General features: G+C 44.9%; 1 protein-coding gene across 4 annotated transcripts in view; it reads left to right on the forward strand.

Annotated features, from left to right (window-relative positions):
- Positions 1 to 18,160: 18,160 nt before the first annotated feature.
- ppfibp2a (PPFIA binding protein 2a) overlaps positions 18,161 to 24,170 on the forward strand; it is a 28,632-nt gene continuing 22,622 nt past the window's right edge. For all 4 annotated transcript variants that reach the window (XM_080546422.1, XM_080546424.1, XM_080546423.1 and 1 more), the window contains exons 1-3: positions 18,161 to 18,890; positions 19,935 to 20,188; positions 24,018 to 24,104. In XM_080546422.1, the coding sequence (XP_080402548.1) occupies positions 18,827 to 18,890; positions 19,935 to 20,188; positions 24,018 to 24,104 (405 nt within the window). In that variant the 5' untranslated portion in view covers positions 18,161 to 18,826. The remainder of the gene's footprint in view (positions 18,891 to 19,934; positions 20,189 to 24,017; positions 24,105 to 24,170) is intronic.

The raw sequence follows: 24,170 nt of genomic DNA on the forward strand, positions 1-24,170 counted from the left end.
CCTGAGTTTGAAGTAACCGTTTTCTACATAGTCTTGCTACCTGTTTTTAAATGGGGTGTGTCTGTATTGCACAGTGTGTGTTACGACCAGTTTGAACTGCCATAACTTTTTGTTCATTTGGAAGCGGTGCATGAGGTCCTGGTGTGGCGGGGTATCTTCTCTTCCATTTGTTCATGTCTGTTCCTGAATGTGAAGTTCTGTCAGTTGATCACATGATATGTGCAGTGACAATTTATTTCTAGACTTAGTACCTGTAAGTAAAAAATGTCCTTTCAAATGTGATCGATGAATATGAATTAATAAAAAATAAAATGTATGGCCGACATTGACACCATAGTACGGTATTTTAAATATCTTTCCTGTTGCAATGAAAACCACAGCCTCTGTGGGCAAATGACAAGAATCCCCATCGAGAACAGATGATCGTTTATTGAATTTGGCTAATTATTCTGTGGGATTGTAGAAAACAGAGTTTTTAAATTCACTTAGGCTATTTGGCTAATTCCTCATCACAGAAACAAGCCTCCTCAGTTTTAATGTTGCTGTCACAATATCAGCTGTGCTGACTAGAATGGGTGATTGGAACATGTGGAGAGGGGAGTGTGAGAAAGTTGGGAAGAAGAGAAAAAGAAGGTTGGGCAGTAGAGAGAAGGCGAATCAGGAGAGTTAGCTTTCCATGACCGAAACAATGACTTATGAGGTAAGATGCTAATGTGTACAGTATGTACGTGTGTATGCGTGGCACCGAAGGATGTAATTTGCTCTTGTCAATTTGTTGGTTGTTTAACATTCACATATTACAAATCCAATCAATGAGATTGCACCCGAGTGGATCACCAGGACAAATGAAAGGATGAAATGATGATGATGAGGTGTGTGTGTGTGTGTGTGTGTGTGTGTGTGCATGCTTGCGTGCGTGTGTGCATGTGTCTGTTAGAGCGCATAACTAATGACTCCCTATCCTATAAACATCAAACATCTGCTCTGAACATTCACAAATGAGCTATCAATAAACTTTGGAGTAATGGTGATATAGTATCCAGCTCCTGACCAACCTCCTAATAATGTTTTATGACTGGCTGGATTCACTCAATATCATGTTGTTGAACAGCATGCTCTGTTGAGGATACAAAGTTGTTGTACATTTGAGCCTCTGACAGAATATCGACTTCCCTGTTTCCTGTAGAACTAGAAATACTGTAGAAGCGCGTCCGTTTTAGAGCAGGCTGATTGGTTATTGAACCGGGAGAGAGTTGTCTCATTTGGAGCGCTGCATGTTTGGGGGGCTTAATTGATTTCTGGGGGGGGCCGTCTGTTGATTGGCTGGCTGACGGGGCCTGATGATCAGTGGTGATTTGTCACTGTCTGGAAAGTGGGTTTTCAATCAGACCTGCTTGTCAGGCGCTCCGGCCCCGGTGCTCTTATCACTTCAACTAGCCAATCAGACATGTCGACGGAGCCATCCTCTTCTGGTCGGGAGGCCGGTCTCCGCTCTCTCGTGGCTCTTCACTGATGACATGTCAGACTGAGGAATCAAATGAGATCTATTGTCATTTCGTTCCTCATAGCATAATTGCCTAAAAGTCATATTTTGGCCAAATTGAGATATCTGCCTAACTCTACTCTCCTAACACTGCTGATTCACTGTGCATTATTGCCTATGCCATCAGCCTATCAGAATGCTTGTTACATTCCAAAATCACTATCTGTCCAAGTCATCTCTTTGACATAGGCATTTTTGACACTATGGCTCGGCTGACCAAGTGAAGTATGACAATTATGCGGCTATGAGGCTAACGATTTGGACATGTAACAACGATGTTATGGAAATGACACTATTGCTACATTGAGTTTTTATCGACATTGTAGCACTGGAATGCTCTTACAGTTACTTTGCCTCTCTTACCGTTCCTCCTCCACTACTCCTAACACGGTGCTCTCTGTGCCAGCATTTTAGAAACCCATCTTTGGGATCATGTGTTCATCTTGAACCTGACAGGACAGGAGAGGACGCTTTGGGAAATATGCCATCCCTAAATATCCCATGTGTCAAGCCCACACTCTCGCACTCTCCGCTAAAGTAGCTTAAAGTGCTACTTTAAAAGATGTCACAAGGTAGACGATGATGATGGTGATGGTGATAATATAATGTTTGCCATTTACAAGCCAATCTCTCCAGTCTAAGTATTTGTCAACTGGACAACCTAGACACTATCATTGGATAATGACACTTTCTTTTCCTTCTTCTATGGAGATCACCACTTTCCTCCTCACAAAGCGTATATCACGCCACCGGTATCGTCGCCACGGCGCCGTGTCTCCCTGTGTGACGACCGCGTCGCTCTTCCCTGAGTGACAGGAGGAGGGCTCTCCCTGTCCGCCCCGGATTGGGATTTATCTGTGGCCGTTTGAGCGTTCACACACCGCCTGATTCGCTCATGACAACTCCCTAAAGACTCACCAAGGCCAGCTTGTAAGGCCAGCTTGTAAGACCAGCTTGTAAGGTCAGGTTGTAAGGTCAGTTTGTAAGGCCAGCTTGTAAGGCCAGCTCGTAAGGCCAGCTTGTAAGGTCAGTTTGTAAGGCCAGCTTGTAAGGCCAGCTTGTAAGGCCAGCTTGTAAGGTTAGGTTGTAAGGTCAGCTTGTAAGGCCAGCTTGTAAGGTTAAGTTGTAAGGTCAGCTTGTAAGGCCAGCTTGTAAGGCCAGTTTGTAAGGTTAGGTTGTACGGTCAGCTTGTAAGGCCAGCTTGTAAGGCCAGCTTGTAAGGCCAGCTTGTAAGGTTAGGTTGTAAGACCAGCTTGTAAGGTTAGGTTGTAAGGTCAGATTGTAAGGTCAGGTTGTAAGAACAGCTTGTAAGGTCAGCTTGTAAGGTCAGCTTGTAAGGTTAGGTTGTAAGATCAGGTTGTAAGGTCAGGTTGTAAGGTCAGGTTGTAAGAACAGCTTGTAAGACCAGCGTGTAAGGCCAGCTTGTAAGACCAGCTTGTAAGACCAGCTTGTAAGACCAGCTTGTAAAGTCAGATTGTAAGACCAGATTGTAAGTCCAGTTTGTCAGATCAGCTTGTAAGACCAGCTTGTAAGGTCAGGTTGTAAGACCAGCTTGTAAGGTCAGCTTGTAAGACCAGCTTGTAAGGTCAGCTTGTAAGGTTAGGTTGTAAGACCAGCTTGTAAGGTTAGGTTGTAAGGTCAGCTTGTAAGGTCAGGTTGTAAGGTCAGCTTGTAAGGCCAGCTTGTAAGTCCAGCTTGTAAGACCAGTTTGTCAGATCGGCTTGTAAGACCAGCTTGTAAGACCAGCTTGTAAGAACAGCTTGTAAGGCCAGCTTGTAAGACCAGCTTGTAAGGTCAGCATGTAAGACCAACTTGTAAGACCAGCTTGTAAGACCAGCTTGTAAGGCCAGCTTGTATGGTGTGTGTGTGTGTGTGTGTGTGTGTGTGTGTGTTTTTTAACACTATACATAGTTTTACAACCCACCACCTGAAAGGAGGCATGTGTGCTTTTAAACTCGTCTCTTCAGGGCACTCTAAACATGGACACTACCCTGTAAAAAAGTAATACATGTCAGCCTACTGGCTGGCGTGACTATACCCCTGATGAGCCGTGCCTGTTCCTTGCTGTCTGCTCATCATTCCAGCCGCGGTGATTGATTGGTTACCATTTCCATGCTGTAGATAAGAGCTCTCCTCCCAGACTGCCGGGAAAAAAAAACGATGCTGTTGAGCTGCGGTTGGTCGTTGCCGGGCTACTGATGAATAATGCAGGTGTCATTAGTATGCGCAGTGTCACAGGTGTCACCGGGTGCCTTTTATGACAGCCGGCACTGCAGTGGCACTTCTGGTCTGGTTAACAACCGCGACCCGGTACACCTACATGTACACCAGAACATTACTCCTCAATGTGTGTGTGTGTGGGTGTGTCTCTGTGTGTGTGGGCTTCACCATGCAGCTTAACGAGGCAGGGACCGTGTAGGAGGTGGAGGGCTGTGCAGGGGCGTCGACAGGGGCTCTTTCGGGTCTTGTTACCCCAGGCAGTGAGTGAGTGAGTGACACGTTAATTGCATGCTACAGCACTCCATCCACGTGCCTGCAGAGGTGTACGCTTATCAAGACATTTGAGCTAGCCCTCTTATCGCTAATCACCTAATCAGATGACACACAATTATCCGGCTGACATGTAGCACTTAAAAAACCGCCACTACAACAGCCAGCGAGTCAACACGACCTGCTTTCTCGTCTTTCACACGAGAAGGAGCAGCGGCCTGCTTTTAATAGCGCAAACATGGGAGCTAGCATGGCTAGTCTTGTTTCCCTTTCGACAAAAAATAATCTTAAAAAACCTATTATTTAAACCCATTGAATACATACTCAGACGATAACAACAACTATTTATTCTGACCTCGACTGTAGTTACCCATTAAGAATGGTCTATATCATTCATACCAGCACTTTATAATCAACTGTGTCATCGTACTCATAGCAGAGTGGTTGACCTGTGCTCAACCAGCCTCCTCCCCTTCTGTAAGGAGAGGGACAGACAGAGAGAGAGAGAGAGAGAGAGAGAGAGAGAGAGAGAGAGAGAGAGAGAGAGAGAGAGAGAGAGAGAGAGAGAGAGAGAGAGAGAGACGGAGAGAGAGAGAGAGAGAGAGAGAGAGAGAGAGAGAGATCACAAAGACACCGAGACATAGAGACATAGACAGAAGGGGTGGGGGGTAGTTCTATTTTGAAGGAGAGAGAGAACTTCCCCAGAATAAGTCTCTAATGATAGGTTGCTCTGAGGTGGATGCAGATACAAGATATCTGCCTCTCTACAGACACAGATTCACTTGATCCATGCAGGGCAACAAGCCATAATCACAGAGATAATTTACATGAAAAACAAATCCCGTTTTCAGCATTGGCACAAACTTCACCTGTGGGAATATTATAATTACTCAGTACATCTGAAAATCATATTAAACCAAAAGCCAAATAGAAATCCAAATCATTAGGAGAACAACATTCTGGAAATATTTTTACCAGGGGAACCTTTTTAAGTTCACGTTGATAACATGTTTTTATCATGATTCGAGTCCTGTTGTATGTTAAGTTGGGGGTTAATATTACCAACTGGCAATTGATTTACCATGAATTGGGTTAACTCAAGACATGTATATTGCACTGGACTTTTTACAGGGCAAGACAAAACTGATGATGTCATAATGACACCTAAACTGATTTGTTTGCTGAAGTTACTGTATTATAATGCACTAGACCTACTTATGTCAAGGTTCCATGACAGACAGGCCACTTTCACTCAAGCTCTAGATGAGTCCACCTGCTTACTCCTCATAAGACATTGTGGTCAGATGTATTCTTTATTTATTGTTTCATCAGTATTTGATTAACTGCTACCAAACCCTCATGGGTCAGTCGCAAAGTAGTAGTTTCTCTAAGCAGAAACTCATAAACAAGGAGACCAGCAAAACGAGGGAACAGAAGGGCACTTCCTCAGGATTGGTGATTATCCAGCTGCTGTCTCTGTTTTGCTGTGGCAGAGAGTCTGCCTCCAGAGAGTCTGCCTCCAGAGAGTCTAACTACAGAGAGTCTGCCCACTCCAAGGATGGCAGCAGGAAATATCATGTCGATAACGATTAGATAGATAGACTTTATTTGTCATTGTTACAGTACAGGTACCAAACAACGAAATTTAGGAGGGGAGGCTCCCCTGGTGTTTAAGAAAGGAAAAAGAAACACATTTTGGAAAAAGCATAGATGCATAAAATCACAAGAAGATAAGGAGCTGGTTTACATCAATAGAGGCTATGTACACAATCCACTGTACTATACTGCACAGATAGTCAACTAGGGTTGTCATATTGCACAAGAAAGTATTTTTTCACATTTTTTTTAAAGTGTCACAGTTTGCAGGCTTGAAAATGTACATGTTTGTGCCTCAGCACTAGCTGCCATTACAATCCGTCCGGACTTGTCCTGGGCCCAGAACTTAGGCCTTTTCTGTGTTCAGGGCCTTGACGGCCCTGTGGTAGAAGCTGTCCTTCAGTCTGTTTGTCCTAGCGGCCGGGGTCCTGTACCTCCTGTTCGAGGGCAGCTTGACAAAGTGTTCGTGCCCAGGGTGGGTCGGGTCCTTGGAGATCTTGGAGGCCCTCCTGAGACAGCGTGTTTCGTACAGCTCCTCCAGAGAGGGGAGGGTGGCGCCGGTGATCCCCTGTGCTGTTCTCACGACTCTCTGTAGATCGTTTCTCTCCGCTGCCGTGCAGCTGTGGTACCAGTTGGATTCTCCCAACTGTGACAACGGTAAGAGCTTTGACAGATCTTTTGGCTTTTAATAATACACAGAAATCAAAAGCTTCACTAAAGAGCTTATTTTTTTTAATAACTTTCACAGGTACTGACCCAAGGCGAGATTCCAGAGCCAATGGTAAGAGGAGAGGTAAGAACAAGGGAAAAAGGAAGTGAGGAAGCGCAAAGACCAAACCGAACAAGTGTTGACCAAAAACCCTGAACCCCGTACACCGCCACCACAGAAAGACCTGGATGAAGACGCTGAACACTCTGTAAGACAAATCTCGTCTACAACGTCATGTCAAACATAATAATAATAATAATAATAATAATAATAATTATAATAATAATAATAATGCACTTTACATAAGGAGTGCTACAGATTAAAAACAAGAAGATTTTAAAAGAATAAAAGAAGAAACATTTCAATTAAAAAAGGCTAATAAAAGGCTCTATTAAAAAGGCCTTTTTAAGGCCTTGTTTAAAAGCATCCACAGACTGTGCCCTTAGGTGCCCTTAGGTGGGTCAGGGTTGGTGGCAGCAGAGTGGAGGGTGCGTGAGGAGTTTTGAGGGGTATGGAGGAGTTCCTTGAGGTAGTGGGGGGGGGGGGCAGTTCCGTGAATGCACTGGTGGGTGAGGAGGGAGACCTTGAATTCAATTCTGAGTGAGATGGGGAGCCAGTGAAGGGATTTGAGGATGGGGGTGATGTGATCGTATTTGCGCACCCTCATCAGGATCCTAGCAGCGCTGTTCAGATTCAGATTCAGATTCATTTATTTATTCAAGGGACAGTGCATATTAATAAAACAAAAATAAATTGTAAATACGCCAGAGTTAGCCCGAAAGCTAGTTTTCATCCGCAGTCCCTATGCCATGATGTTGTATACGGCTCCCTGGAGGAAAAAAGTACATTTTTAAAAGATAAAATATAAGTAGACCTAGGCACAAAAAAGTGGACAGGACAAGCATTTAGCTTAAGGGCATAACATAGGGGGTTAAAAGAGCATACATTAATCATAGGTGGTTAAAAAGAGGGAACATAATAAGCACGGTAAGCAGACTAAAAGCAAACAGCACAAACTGTACAGGTAAGACATGTTAGGCGGTACACAGACATTTTGACATAATGACATACATGTAGCATACAAGCATGACATACAGGTATAGGACAGGACATTTCAATGTTGACAGGTGTGTGTGTTGATCATCCATTGTTTTAGGTGCTTTCTAAATTATTTAAAGGTGCCTAATTCTTTGAGGTGCCCTGGAATCAGGTTCCATTCTTGTGACCCTCTAACTGACCAGGCAGACTGACTAAAGGCACTCCTAAATGGGATGGTGCAGTCCCCTCTGGTGACCCCACTTGTGGTGCGTGCTGTACTTCCTGGTCGTGAGATGAAGGTGTTAAGTGGTGGTGGGGCTAAATTGTGGATAGTTTTATACAAGGCAGAGGTTTGTGTAGGTTTTCAGATTGTCCCAGCTTAGAATGTTGTGTTTCTTCAGTATTGTGCAGTGGTGAAAGTGTCTTGGCTTCTTGTCTAGTGTTTTGATTGTTTGTTTGTATAATGACTCGAGTGCTTTGCAAGTTGTGGGATTTGCTTGTGACCAGCTTGTTGTACAGTAGTTGATGTGTGTGAAGATCATGGCGTGGACATACATGGTAGCTGCCTCTGTTGACATGTAGTCCCTTATAAAGCGGAAGTTGGACAGATTGAACTTGACAATTGTACAGACCTTTTTGATATGTGCCTTAAAAGTGAGGTTGGAATCTAACAGCACCCCAAGATATTTGAACTCGTTCACAACTTGTAGTTGTTCCCCTGAGACAATGACATGTGCCTCTTCAGCAGAACGGTTTGTTCTGGCAGTCAGAACCTGAACCTGAACCTGAACCTGAACCCAGAACGTACCCCCTGACCCAGAACCCTGAACCCTGGCCCTCTGACCTCAACCTTACTCTCCTTCTCTCTCTCCTGACAGGCCTCCCTCTGCCAGACCTCCCTGGTGCTGAGCGTGGGTGAGCTCCAGGTTGACTGGCAGCTTCCTGTTGTCCCCGATCACTCCACCTCTTATGACGACCACGCTGTCTCCAACAAAGACAAACAGACCAAGACCAAGACTGACGACAGACACACAGGGGCCACGCCTTTCGACTGGGAAAGCCTAGAGAACGAAATCGTCGCCTTGAGCAACGCCATTGATCCTATCTCCAACGAAGACAAACAGACCTCCGAGACCAAGACTGACGACTGGCTCACATCGGCCAGCACTTTCGACTGGGAAAGCCTAGAGAATGAGCTCATCGCCATTAGCCACACACAGAGAAAGCCGTCTCCCGTGCTCTCACCGGTGAGGATGAGGATGGTGACGAAGGACAGGCCGACACAGTCGTATTCACAGGTGCTGAAAATTGATGATATTCATGAGTATTATGAATATGAAATCATTCACGAATAAAAACAACAAACTAAGCATCACGAATAGGGTCCATAGACATTCTTGTCTCATATACCACCCTGCACTGCATGATGCCATAACGCTCGTCCGCACTTCAAACAAACCAGGCCTGCTCTGCTCTCTTCTCTCCCTCCCACTCTCTGATGAGGTTTAAATTGTCTTGTTATCCGCCCTAAAACTGTTTAGCATTTTAATAACGCCTCGCAAATGCAGAACTAATTACATTGATTCACTTGCATAAAACTGAGGTCTATCAACAACGTTCATCAGCAGTTTGGAGGTGCCTCGTTACTGGGTGGGTTTACCCCAGATTACAGGGAGAGTGGGAAAGTAAATAGTGCCTAATGGTGGTGGCGGAAACCTCATCATACAATAGCACATCCTTCTCTGTGTCTCTATAATAACCAAAGATTATCCACCTCACCGCGTAACCACAAAACATGGGTGTCACGGATGCTGCATTTACATACCTTCTACCAATAGTCTTCCATGTAAGCCTAGATGGGGCACGCAATCTTTTGTAAGCCTCCCACACCGCCATAAGGCTATGACAGCGGTACACAAGCGTCTACTAGGAAGAATAGCTGGTGGAAGGAGCGCGGTGGGAGGTTGAAGAAACAAGGTATCTTCTGAAAATCTTCTGAAAACACCTGATCTGTCGAAATTTCTGCAACGCTGCCTCTCTTCTCTGTCACGCCCGCGAGCCACCAGCTGGGTAACCCTCCCCAGGGAGGCACCTTCTGATGCCATACATGCATGCATAATGAGCCGGAGTACGGAGAGACGCTCCGGAGTAGCACATCATCACTTTCTTTCACGTCTGCCTCCTCCTCCCCAAAGCCGTGTGTCACCGGTACACCTGCGGGATGTCTTAGATCTCAGATGGCTGCACACGCATGGAGCAGACAGACAGACAGAGAGGAGAGCATGCTTCATCAATATAACTGTAATGAACTGAACTTTTCAGATGTTCACCCTCTGCCGGTCCAGATGCTGTGAGGATCGGGTCAGCCCGCCTATGCTGGTGTGTAACGCACTATATCAAAGCCCAGGCGAGCCACTGCAGCTGCTGGGCATAATCGGCGTCGGGGGTAGAATGAGTGTGTTTGTGCGTGTGTGTGTGTGTGTCTGTGTGCGTGTGCGTGTACGTGTGCGTATGCGTGTGCGTGTGTGTGTGCGTGTGCGTGTGTGTGTGCGCGTGCGCGTGCGCGTGTGAGTGTGTGTGTGTGTGTGTTAGAATGAGTGGAAGTGCGGGAGGGAGGATGTATGGATGGAGAGAGAAGGAGCAGGGATGTGAGATTATGCCACATACCGTGGCTGTGCTGCACTCCTGCAAGAATCTAGTGAAATATTCATCTGACCCAAAAAGAACATCAAAGCACATGCACACACACACGCACACACGCACGCACACACACGCACGCACACAGGCACACACACCCACACAGACAGACACACACACTATGACCAAGGGGTATGATTCCCCGCATGCCTTGGCACCGCTCCTCTCACAAGGCTAACACTCAGGGAACACAAGGCTAACACCTAGCCAGCGTGATGCTCTCTTTAAGTAAGTATCTCAGATTCAGGTTCCGATCGGGTCTGTCAGTCGCTCTCTCTCCTGTCCTTGTCTTGATGACAGACAGCTCAGGCCTTCAATAGCTGATGAGAGCTGAAAGCTGATAGCTGATGGGTGTGTGTGTGTGTGTGTGTGCATGTGCGTGGGTGTGCGTGTCGACAGAGGCGCAACTGAGGGCTAGGATGAACAGTCTCTCATTAGGGACTCGCTGGGGAGGGAGGGAGGCAAGAGCAAAGAAGACGTTGATGTATGAAAGTCCCCGGAGCAATCAGAGCCGTCAAGGGGAAACGCCGTGCGGCGTAGGATTGCCCATTCTCAGCTGTAACGACAATACTTCTTCAAAATCAGTCTAAAATACACCACAGTTTCATCACATACTAATGACTAGAGAAGCTTGTCTAAATTTTTACGTTCTAAATGGTTCTGTCCAACCCCCCCCCCATCATCTCATTCTCTCATTCCCTTCCTATAAACCGCACGCTTAGTAACGTATTGGTTATTCCTCAGAAGCGATTCAGGCTCTCCACGTGCCCGTGGAGAAGACACGCCGTCCCTACCCAGGGGACCCCTGGGGAACTGCTTTGATGTTCTCCACAGACCTGGTCGTTTCTTCGTGTAGCACGCTGATGTGAAAGGGAGAGAGAGAGAGAGAGAGAGAGAGAGAGAGAGAGAGAGAGAGAGAGCTTTAGTGTGGTTCCATGCCTTCCACAGCTATCAGAGAGGGAGGGGGAGAGGGAGAGGGAGAGGAAGAGGGAGAGGGAGAGAGAGAGGGAGAGAGAGAGAGAGAGAGAGAGAGAGAAAGTGAGAGAGAGTGAGAGTGAGAGTGAGAGTGAGAGAGTGAGAGAGAGAGAGAGTGAGAGTGAGAGTGAGAGAGAGAGAGAGAGAGAGAGCTTTAGTGTGTTTCCATGCGTTCCACAGCTATCAGATAGCTGATCGACAGAAGATTAACAGCCTGCCAGGTTTGGCCTCCATCTCTTTTCTGCTCATCTCTTCATCTCTTCAGCTCACTCATCAGAGGGGATAAGCTCTGCTCAGAGCAGTCTGTAAACCGACCGCGGTTTGCTAGCTCACCTTCTGACTGGACGATCGATTTCCTCCGCTCCGTGGAAACTACATTAGCCATAACACATTGTTGGGGAGAAGGTCAGGGGCATCACAATGACTGAGCGTCAAGTTCCGTCAAAACACACACACACCAGGCTCACAAACACACAACTGTGCACAGCAGCAACAGCAGCTACAGTGACTAATGGCTAAATAATTAAATTATGATTATGTAATGATTGAAGCACTTTGAGCTGCAACATTTGCAGGAAAAGCGCTATACAAATAATTTATTATAATTTTAAACAAATAAGTTATTATTATTATTATTATTATTATTATTATTATTATCATTATTATTACAGATTCACATATTCATACACACATTCTGGGTGTATACACAGTAGGACTCCCTACAGCAGATGTTCTAAATATATCCTTCATTATATCCTTTACATGATCTTCCTTCCAGTGGATATGAGGTCTCGCATGTGTTACATTCGGAATATTCAGTATATGTTTTCTGTCAAGTCACTACTGCTACATGCTACATTGATGGGCTTGTGAGCAGAGCGGGGTCCGGGAGTCATATGACTGAGGGATGGCTTGTCTTTGTGTGTTTCGCTAATGGGCCTCAATTAACGGAATACAATAACCCATCAGCAGTTGCCCTGTGGCTATACAAGAGATGAGGACGGAATAGAGAGCGCGCGCGCACACACACACACACACACACACACACACACACACATACACACACACACACACATATGCACATGCATGCACACGCTCACATACACACGCACACACACACACACACACACACACACACAGACAGACAGAATGGAGAGCACACACACACACACACACACACACACACGTATGCACGCACACACACACGGACACACACACTTTATATCGGGCTGCTAATGGACTTGGCTGAAGGAAGAGGGCATTTCTATTGTCTTCAGCAGAGGCCAGGGTCTGTTCATCATCCCTCCCCGGGAGCCAGTGGTCTCTGGTCCCTCCTCACCAAACGCTTTTTGTTTGCCACTCTGAGGATTCATAAAGACTCACTGCTGTGTGAAATCATCTAATCTTCACTGGACCGCGAAAGCCTCCTTCACAGAAAGCTGGGCCAAAAATGTGCCCACACATTGTGCAGAGATGTCTTCGTTTTTATTTTATTATTTTCAAGTAAACGATTAACTTAAAATGATCTTTAGTTTTATAGATATGCAATATATTGCACCCAGTGTTGGACTATGATGAATGCTATATGAGTGCTATTTGTCTGAGGAATATTGAAAGAAAGCACCTGTTTCTGTATGGTATTCTCTGTGTCATTTAGTAATTACATTGCATTGTATTTAGATGGAACTGCAATCAGACATCATTGTTATTTGTGGGAGAGTGGGAGAAACTAAAGCATGATCATCCATTTGATTATCTTCCGCTATAGGTGAAAGGGACAAAACAAGTAATGCCCAGCTACCTTTACAGTTACTTTGAGAATGAGTGTTCAAACCCCCATTCATACTCTACCAGTCATGGAACACTGGGTGACATCACATACAGTAGACTTGTATCGCTCTCTGCTGGTCAAGCAAGGCATTGCACCTCATATTAGACTAATTGGTGCATCGTATCAGATGATACTGTAGCTTTGGAGAAAGTGCTGTTGGCCTATGAAACATAAATAGCGAAGTAAGAGAATATTGAAATGCAACAGCAAGGAGAGAACATGACAAACATACTGCAGTTATCAAGCCTTTACTGAAAAAGAACAGCTGATGACACTCAAATCTACATAGCCCTCTCATCGAACGACTATTGTCCCATCGACAATCTCTGCAATTGCATTGAACAAATAAACGCCTGGATGAGACAAAACTTCCTCCAGGAATAAACTGAGATAATTGTATTCGATGCAGTCCCCCCCAAAAATCTTTCAGAATAAAAGTCCCCCCAAAAATATTTCTGAATAAAAGTCCCCAAAAATATTTCAAAATAAAAAAATAAACTTCTCAAAACAAGTTTGGAAACGTTATTTCAGTTGATTCTTCCTCCCCTTTAATAATACCAATTGGTATTGTATTTTATATCGTTGGAAAGCCTGATTAGTCACCTTTACAACGAGGTACAACTTGTAAGGATCATGCATTCGTGGAATGAGTAACACAGCTAAACGTTTTTCAGAATAAAAGTGTTTTAAAAAATCTGAATAAAAGTCTAAAAAAAGATATTGTGTAAATAAACAAGTGTATGTCAGCAGATTTGTATATAAGGAACATTTCGCTTGATATCACCAGTCCTAGCCATCATTTCAGAAGGTAGAAATACTACACTGTGAGTCATAATGTTGTATGTATGTACTGTTATTAGATAATAGGCACAAACTGATGTTGCGAAAGGTCAAAACTATAGCTGCATTTACTTCCCTGTGTTTAAATGAGTCCTCTTGCTCTTCTATGTTTGACCTACTCCACATTTTCATAGCCTTACCGTAACATGTATTCTTACCAGTAGCAGCTAGTCAAAACCATATAATGTACTGCTTTTTATAAAGTGATAAAAGTAATATTAAGCAGAATCAGCCTACTGGTCCGGCCCTCCACAATAGTCCCGGTTTCTCATGTGGCCCATTGTGAAAATGAATTGCCCAACCCTGCCCTAAGGTCAGCTGAGACTAATCAGTAATCATTCCAAGAGTGAAAACAAAACATGGTGAAGCAGATTTCAGTCACTCTGTGAGCTGAGCTGTGTGCTCCTGGAACAAACTCCCTCAAACCCTAAACATTTTTAAAACTAAGCTAAACACCTTTATCTTTTTTTACTTATGATATCTGCAGTAGTTTGTGATGTGTTTGGGCTGAAACATGAAATGTTTATCTATTTATTTTTCTAATAATAATAATAATAATAATAATGATGATAATAATAATAATGCTAATACATTATATTTATATAGCGCTTTTCCTGGGCTCAAAGACGCTGACAATTATGTATATACAGTATACAAACTCCTCAAAAAAAGTTATTTTGGTCCATTATTCCTCCCCTTTAATAATACCAATTGGTATTGTATTTTATATCGTTGGAAAGCCTGATTAGTCATCTTTACAACAACTTGCAAGGATCATGCATTCGTGGAATGAGCAACACAGCTAAACGTAAACTGGCACCTGATATATGCTGTATGTAAAGCACTTTTAATTGCTCCTGTTGTATGAAATGTGCTATACCAATAAACTTGCCTTGCCTTACTGGCTACTGATGTGTTAACCACATTACACTGTGGTGACATGTAATAACAACAATTCAAATGCATGGCAATAATGTGTCAAACTGGGGCAGCCCCGGGGCTACTTTGGCGATAGCCCCCTTGATATGCTGCCGTGCCAACATAACAGATGGTCCCCATCTGGTGAAAACATGGTGGATGAGCATTCCCTCAACCTCATCAATGTAGGTCACTTTGAAATAAATTGATCTGATTCAGGTCATGTAATACAGACATGTGTACAGTTCAGAGTGGAAAGAAGAGAGAGACGTACACTACTCTACGCGCATAAATCTGTCCAATTGCAACGCAAGTCAGCCTGCAATGAGGTACGTATACTGTATTTGAAACGTCTTTGCAAAATAGTTTTTATTACTATAATATTTGATGAATACATACTCAAAGTGTCGATTTGATATTTAGGGTAAGGATTATTATATTGTATTTTACATAATGCAGATTATGATTTTTATCATCATTTGAGCTAGGAGAATGGTGGTGAATGGTGGTCTTTATTATCATTGCTATAGTACAGGTACCAAACAACGAAATTTAGGAGGGGTGGCTCCCCTGGTGCTAGGAAAGAAAAAAAAAAGAAGAAAAAAAAAGAAAAACACAAGAAGGGAAGGAGCTGGTTTACATAAATAAAGGCTATGTACACTATCCACTATACTATACTGTACAGATAGACGACTAGGGTTGTCATATTGCACATAGTGTTATTGCACATTCATTTGAAGTGTCGCAGTTTGCAGGCTAGAAATGTACATATTTGTGCCTCACCACAAAAGGAGGAGGAATAAAACATAATGAATACAACTGTGCAAATAACCTTATCATAGGGCCAGCTGGAGGATGAAGACTTCGTATTGTGTTTACATAGGAATGAGAGATACTGGTGCTGTATGCCTACCCGTAGGACTGTTTACTTACTAAACTGCCATTAGGAGTAGTTTAGGAGGAGAGACTGCCTGCTCCAGCGGTTATCTGTGCCCTGGAGTGATTTGTGACATTCCTCAAACATTCAGAGAATGCAGCTGTTCCTCATCACGACATCCAGACTGTAGAAACACACAGATGGAGGAGTCAGGTTAGCGATACTATCTGGTGTCTGAGGGACTGGGAAGGGTACACTGATCTAATAGGTTGTTTGCGAAGGATGTTTAGGGAGGTTGGCCCAGTACCTGGGCAGAAGCACAGACAATTCCCAAACTTTTTCAATCAGGCCCCCCTTGGGTAATTGGAAATATTTTCGAGCCCCCCCTAACCCGGTCCCCACCTAGATTGATATAATTAATTGTATAAAGTTGTACAAACATTACATTTTCTCTTCTAATAATAACAAGACACATATATCCAACTATAGTTTTATATTTTATTATGGGTTGAAAAGGAACATAAGTGCTTGGCAAATGATCCTGTGCCACTGAAATATTCAACATATCAACATTAACTAATTTCTACTGCATCACTATTCTTACTCTACACATTCCTATCACAATTACGATCAATGACTTGTGTGTGCTTGCTTTGCCTTGCAAATCTTCTCAAAGCGGGGTTGTTGTTTTGAGACTGCCACTCTCAGTTCATTCTCAATGTTCAACTTCGACCTGTATTTGCTTTTGATAGCAGCAACAGCAGAAAAGCCTATCTCACACAGGTACGATGTTGCAAAAGGCAGCAGTATTCCCACAGTTTTTTTTTCTTTTTCGTTTTTTTTCTGCGCCCCCCCTGCCCCACTAGGGGGGCGCGCCCCACAGTTTGGGAAACGCTGGTGTAACTATTGCCACTGTCAGAGTAACAGCCTACATGTTGTGTGGCTACAATCACACATCATTAGATTCAGGCGACTTAGTCTGAACCTATGCAGCTAAACACGTTTTGAAATGTGGAGGCAAACTGCCCATGGGCTGGCAGTTTGCATAATTATACACCTGCTGTATGCTACTGATTGTGCTTGCTGTGTCTACATTTCCTGGCGTTCTTCTCAACTAGTAATTATGGACTGGTGATGAGTTAAAAAGGACAGGTGCGGCCGGGAGATGAGGCAACGGCGATGAATGAAATAGTTTTGGTGCTGCAACTGCAGCCAAGTGATACATACTTGTGGCCTCAGTATCACAGCCACCCTCTGGGCTGTGGCCTTCACACCACAGGATGTTGTGAGTGTCTCCTGGTCGGAGCGGAGCTGCACAGAGCTGAGGTTCTCTTCGCTTCGAGGAGTCACAGCGACTCATCATTCGCATGCCTTTGTTTATTCACAAGCCAGAAATCAAAAACAATTGAAATGTACTTAGCAAACATCCGATGGACATCCCGTCAAAGCAGCGTGTTTGTCCACAAACAGAGAGATTATATTTACATTTACATTTACATTTTTGGCATTTAGCAGACGCCTTATTCCAAAGCGACTTACAATCAATACATTTGAATACTAAGCATGTGAATCAGCAATCCACCATTCGTTGCAGGAAGAGTAATCTAGCTCGGGCCCGGGGCCACTGATAGAAGGAAAAACCTTCTCCCTATCGCCTTCTACTAAAACAGCGTAGCCCGTCCTGTTTTTTCCTGACAATCTCTTTTGCAAGCTTTGTCGGTTGTTTTTCATCACAGATGGCTTTTGTATTGGAATTTCTTCCACTCGGGTGAAGACAACAATTTAGTGGCGGAATGCTCACCGCAAATTGGTATGTGACAAAAGACAAAATACAGACTCCACTGTTGAAGTGATCCGCATTATACACGAGCTACAGTACAACATGACTTTGGAGGACCTCCATGATAACAGTTGCAAGATAATGCAAGGCTATAGTGTTGGTGTCAAGCGGCTGGGTGTCATTTCACTCTAACAGGCAGATAAATGCCTATTACGGTTCAGGTGACAGTTTATCTCTGCTGCTCTGTCATTACAGAGCCCGATGTTGTGAAATGTTCCACTGAATACCTCTCTCCACACTGGGGAATTGTGTGGTTGCAACAGGGTGACAACCAGATTATGTTTATCATCATGTATTTCATTGAATGTGACTTGCAATGTAGCTGATGTAATTTGCAGACAAAAACATTGGGATTATGGATGAGTCAGTGAATGCTGCGTGTCACACAAGCCCCTTGCCACACAGCCCAAGACGGTCTCGACATAATTGGAAAATCAAAACAAGGTCATACAAACAGAGTGACATTGATTCAGCAAGTGTAGATATAAAAAAGACAAGGTCTTTTCTGTACCATTGAGAGTTTGAGACAATGTTATCTTGGACAATTTTCACCAGAGACTTGTTTTCCTTCGACAGTACATGGAGATAGAGCACCGCTCTGTCAACAGCATTGACAGGCTGTTCACTTGGACTTTGTTATGACATCTCTGGGCCAATGTTTGCATGAATAACGATTAGGAAACCTGTCATGATGAAACCGCTGTCCTCCCAATAACATCAATCATTAATTGTCCTCCAAAGATGTGCCGGTATGAAGACACAGTAGTGTTGAATGCAGATTATATCGTTTATTATAACTACAGTATGATGCCTCTCTTTCAGAAGCTAGTGTGTTCTGTTATGTAGGCCTGCTGTTGAAGACATGGAAACAGGCGTATGTTCAGGAACTTCAGGAAAAGAGAAGGAACCCTTCACATGACCATGTACCAGGCATACACACAACTACCAGAACACTCAAGCGAGACAGGGAAGGAGGAAAGTGGGACAAAAGCGTAAACAATACTAAAGTAGCACTCCAACCCCAAAAGTGGATCGAACCGCTGGCAACGGCAAGAACTCCGCCTTCTAAATGAGAGGAGAGTGAAAACCCAAAAGCCACTTCCATGGAGGATCTTTACGTTGGAAGAGACAGCTGTTATTGTTTTGCTTGAAACAGATCTCAGAGGCAGAGAGAGTCTCTACAACTCCAGTCAACAACTCCAGAGTCCTGAGCTCTCCCTATCTCTCTCTCTTTCCCTTTCCCTTTCCTTCTCTCTCTCTCTCTCTCTCTCTCTCTCTCTCTCTCTCTCTCTCTCTCTCTCTCTCTCTCTCTCTCTCTCTCTCTCTCTCTCTCTCTCTCTCTCTCTCTCTCTCTCTCTCTCTCTCTCTCTCTCTCTCTCTCCTCACAGACTCACTCTCGTATGCTCTTTCTCTCTTTCGTTCCCTTTATTTTAGTAGTGCATGACTAATACTGTGTGAAGTAGCCCGTTGCCATGGCTTCAGATGCTAGCCACATGCTAGAGGCAGCCTTGGAGCAAATGGATGACATTATTGCTGGTAAGAGTTTTGTTTATTATTAACCCTCCAAAAGGCCTGCTTTGTAATTACTGTGCTCTTCCAACTGGTGGATAGAAACAGCCTCATGTTTTTTTGATCAGATAATGACCTTGTTTAACTTGATTGGATTTACTTGCATTTGGAATAAATTAACCTACTAAAAAATACTATTTTGTTCAGTGTAATTACAGAGTTGTATTTAAATAGTGAATGGAGGATTCCTCTTGAGATTTGGGGATAAGGCAGACTTTGTTACAGTCTGAGTAGCTTTGTAGAGACACTGTCTGCATGTATTTAATAAGAAAACTTATCAGCAAACCAATCTACTTGTCTTCCCCTCACGTCTCTTACTTTCATTGTTCTCCTACTTCTCTTTCAGTTGATTCACCCTCTCTCTCCCTCTCTTGCTCTCTCTCTCTCTCTCTCTCTCTCTCTCTCTCTCCCTCTCTTGCTCTCTCTCTCTCTCTCTCTCTCTCTCTCTCTCTCTCTCTCCCAGTCATTGTTCTCCTACTTCTCTTTCAATTGATTCACCCTCTCTCTCCCTCTCTTGCTCTCTCTTCCTCGCTCTCTCTTACCTTCTTGCTAACTTTCAATACCACTCCTTTCCCCTATTCTCCTCCTCTGCCGGTTTTCTTACAGGGGTGATACATTTGAGACGGTGCTGTTTTCCACAACCACAGCAGTATTTTAGATGACACTGTTGGGGGGGCTTCTGTAAATAGAGCTAGCATAGTGCTAATGACCCCCCAGTGCACTGCTCCATGACTGAGCAAACTGGATGACATCAACCATAGAAACTGTCCTATGGGTTGTTGCTCCTGCATTCTTCTAGTGGAAGAGGGCCCCCTAGTGGCCATACATGGGACAAGTTGTTCTAAAATGTTTACTTTTGTATCAACCATTGCAGTCATGTGCAGTGTACTGGTATACTGCTGATTGCTCTAGGGTGCATTGTCAGTTACTGCCTCACACAGGGCTCTGCTCTACCATTGCGACCTCCTCCTTGCATACAGCACACGTAACCGTTTCCTCCTATACGACCAGGCTCCAAGATGGCTGCCGCCGAGGGGTTCTTCAAGGCCATCCTGGAGTTCGGGGTCGGGGCCCAGGGTCACCCCTCCCCAGACCAGGCTCTCAGCCTGACCCCCGACCCCCCCGCTCTCAGGGCTCTGCGGCTGGCAGAGGACCTCCGGGTGGTCCTGGAGGGGCAGGTCTGCCCGGAGGACCAGGAGACCCTGAGGATGCAGGTCCCCAGAGACACGGCCCACGCCCTGCTAGAGTGGCTGGAGCACGGGGAGGTGAGTGACCTGTAGTGGTAGGAAGCAAAACGAAAATACGATATATCCGACCTAAATGGACTGACTTATACAGCGCCTTATTCCAAAGCGCTTTACAATGGCCTCTCATTCACCCATTCACACGCACGTTCACACACCAATGGCGGCCCACTCACTGGGAGCAATTTGGGGTGTAGTGTCTTGCCCAAGGACACTTCGACATGTGGCCAGCCGGCTCGAACCACCGATCTGCCAACCTTGCGATCATTAGACGGCGGCTCTACCTCCTGTGCCACAGCCGGCCCATATGCATGGTAAAGCAGAATGAAAATACGATACATCCTACTAGCTCGTTGGACCAATGCAAGACTCTGATTCAGTCCAACCTGATGACAAGGTTCTCTGGGATAAGGAAACGTTTCTTGTAGCTTCACACTGGACTGGATGGTTGTAAGAATTCCCCCGGAGACATGGATCATCACAGCTGAGAGCTGTTTACTGAGAGCTGTACCCACAATACCTTCTGATAATGCGATGCCACGTAGACTAGAGGGTCAGATGAACTAGTGTGGGCCAACTGCTTCCAGGCCTAATAGGGTTGTATATGTGTAGGGCTCATTAGGAAGTAGAGGGTCTGTGCGGTGTGTTGGGGGGGGGGGGTTGTATGCAGGGGTAGTTGTGTCTGGAGGGCCCCCCCCCCCCATCTCTTCTCCCACCAGCAGGAGAAGGGGTTGGGGGGCCAGGGGTCCTGATCCGCCACAGGCTGCCTCGCTAATGAGATCCAGAGGTGCTGCCGATCAAGCTGAGAGTCGCTTCAGTAGCAACCCCCCCCCCCTCCTCCGTTTCTCCTTCTCCACCTCCCTCCTCCTCCTCTTCCACTCTTCCTCCACGTCTTCCTTCTATTGTTCCTCATCTCCAGCACCCTTTCCCTCCTCTTCTTCTCCACTTTTAGTATTCCTCCCCACCTACCTCCCCACCTACTCCCTCCTGTTTAATCTCCTCGTTCTCTCTCCTTTCCTGTTTTGTCTGTCTGTACCACATCTGTGACAAGCATGCTTTGCAGAAACTCCCTCTCTCTCTCTCTCTCTCTCTCTCTCTCTCTCTCTCTCTCTCTCTGCTGTGCCCCTTCAGACAACTCCCCAAATGCAGCTACAGTACTTGAGAAAGGGTATTTGAGAAAGAAAGAGAGAGGGAGAGAGAGAGAGGGAGTGTAGAGGGGGGAGAGAGAAAGAGAGATGAGAAACAGAACAAAAGGAGCTAAGCGATAGAGTGTGTGTCTATTTCTGTGTATAAGTAATAGGGAGCAATTGAGGGGGGGGGGGGTGAGAGAGAAGAGAGAGAGAGAGAAAGAGAAAATGAAAGAGGGGAGGAGGAGGAGAAGAAGAAAGGGAGGGAAAGGAGCCAGCTGGCGTGGTTTGAGTAGTACGGTTGCCGGCTGATATTAGAGACTGGCTTCTCAGCCTGCCCATTCTCCAAACCACAGACTCAGACTCTGACCAGACACAGACCAGAGAGAGAGAGAGAGAGAGAGAGGAGAGAGAGAGAGAGAGAGAGAGAGAGAGGAGAGAGAGAGAGAGAGAGAGAGAGAGAGAGACAGAGAGAGAGAGAGAGAGAGAGAGAGGAGAGAGAGAGAGAACAGAAGGGGAAGAGAGGAGGAGAGAGAGACAGAAGCAAAGCACAATTCAGGCAGAGTAACTGATAATGACAGAGTTTCCATCTCCCAGCACTGGATAGTTTCAGAGGCAGTAGTTTCTTTCTCTGAATAGTCATCGTTTCTCTGTTTTGTTTTTTTGTTCTCTGTGGTGCCACATTGCACTGCCACGATTAAGTCACTGTCCGGTCTGAGAAAAAAAAAAGGGAAAGTCAAAGCGACAATGGGCCAGCACAATGGAGTATGATATTGATTTTCATAAACACTTCGTCTGGCTGAAAAAGGTAAGCGTCTCTGTAACCCTCTCTCTCTCTCCTTCCTTTCTACGACAGTAACAATAACAATAGCATGTGAGTTGGTCTGAGTGAGTCATTGTTATGATGCGCAGTGTCAGAGGCGCTGTGTACTGAGGATACACGTGGGGAGACAACGCCTCCGTTGCTCGTTGCTGTCGGAAACACTGTCAGCTGAGGCTCACCTGTGGTGTGTGTACTAAGTCGTGTGTGTGGGTGTCTGTGTGTGTAGCATACCACAACCCTCTCCTGTGATGTTCTCTCTCATTTAGACACATTTCACAGAGTAATGCCCCCTCCTAAACAGCTGTTAAAGGTTCGGACGGCTCAAGAAAATCTGTATCTCAACACTGCACTGCACTGTTCTATCAAGGGTCATCAGGTGCTGTGGCACAAATCTACATAAGTCTGGTCTCGGACTGTAAAACTGCACATTTCAATCGAAGTCACCGACCAAACTGAGAGTGTGAGTCAAACTTTCTTGATGGGCAGGAATGTTTTTTTTTTTTTTTTTAAGTTATCCCGGAAACCTAGTCAGCGGGTTTAATTGACTGGTGGCATGGAGCCTGATAAAATATAAGAACTCCTTCCCATATTGACTCAATGAAATGAGTGGTGGGAAACCCAATCTGTTGTTTTTGTCTGAACGTCAATGACGATTGTGTATCGTGAGTGAGTCTTGGGGGTGAATGGATGTGATCTAGGATAGGAGGGAAAGCATTTCAGAGTGTGTGTCTCAATGAGAAACAGACCTGCTGTGATACGTGTGCTTGAGGAAAGCGTTTCACGGTTGCGATGGTCACAGATTATGGGGCATGGAACGTGTATCGCTGGAGAGGTGGACGCTTGAAAGGGAGGGATGAAAGGTACCCAAAACAGTTCAAGAGGTCAGAGTACTTATGGTATAGAGAAGAATGTACTGTGTGTGTTTGGCCATCTTTCCTTTTCCACTGGCACACAGGAAGAGTGATCGGACCGGACTGATGTTGTTACCTGCCCCTACCTGAAATCCCACTCACCAGCTTGTTGTGATTACCTGAAGACATTTTTAGCTTTGGTCCTGACTGGCTCCATCTGGACCTTATTGTTATGGTTGAGTTGGACACTGAGTTCTCCCTGATAGATGAATGTATCCTAACTTTCTTAAAGAAAAAGACAAATAAAAAAAAGCTGACCTTTTTTTGCATTGACAACCATATAATGTAAATTCACAATTTGCAACAGTTAGATCTGTAGAGTGACCCTAGAGGCGCTATTAAAGGTTTAATGGTATTTCAAAATTACAATAAACCACTTGAGCTGGCTGGCTCATTCTCACGGATACCGTGCCACAGAAAGTTTCCATGAGTGTGGTGGTCAGAAGCCTGGATTTCCCAGCAATTTAGTATCATTTGGTTACATTCCTTTTTGCCTGAGAATTAATGACTCAATCAGATATAATTTTTTTTCTCCCTCATTATACAGACAACCCAGGAACATAGCTGTTGAGTTCTCCATCCTGGTGTTATCGACACCGTTTAAACCAGGCTTAGGAGGATTAAACGTCTTACAGAATACCTCTATGACCACATCAGCTCTCCACTGACACAATAGCTTATGTGAAACCAGAACTGTGTGTGTGTGTGTGTGTGTGTGTGTGTGTGTGTGTGTGTGAGAGTGTGTGTGTGTGTGTGTGTGTATGTGTGCGTCCATGCATGCGTGAGTGTGTGTGTGTGTGTGTGTGTGTGTGTGTGTGCATGCGTGCGTGCCCATGTGTGTGAGTGTGTGTGCTTATGTGTGTATAAATGCTTGTTGCTCACTCCTGAATCGGTTACCCTCATTGGAAAGAGGCCCTGGTTGGAGGCTCAGCTGATCCAGCGGGCAGCTCCACAGCTTGACCCGTGACTGACCGACTGTTCCTCCGTAGGTCAACCTGCGCTCCCCTGGGAACAACGAGACTTGCCAGGAGAGGTTGTCACGATTAGAGGGAGACAAAGAGTCACTCGTCCTGCAGGTAAGATCTGCTTGTCTCATACATCTGTATATACATGCATATTGATATGATTTATTGTAACTCCTC

The sequence above is a fragment of the Nansenia antarctica genome (genome assembly GCF_963989245.1).
Source record: "Nansenia antarctica genome assembly, chromosome: 1".
In the NCBI taxonomy this organism is placed as follows: Eukaryota; Metazoa; Chordata; class Actinopteri; order Argentiniformes; family Microstomatidae; genus Nansenia; species Nansenia antarctica.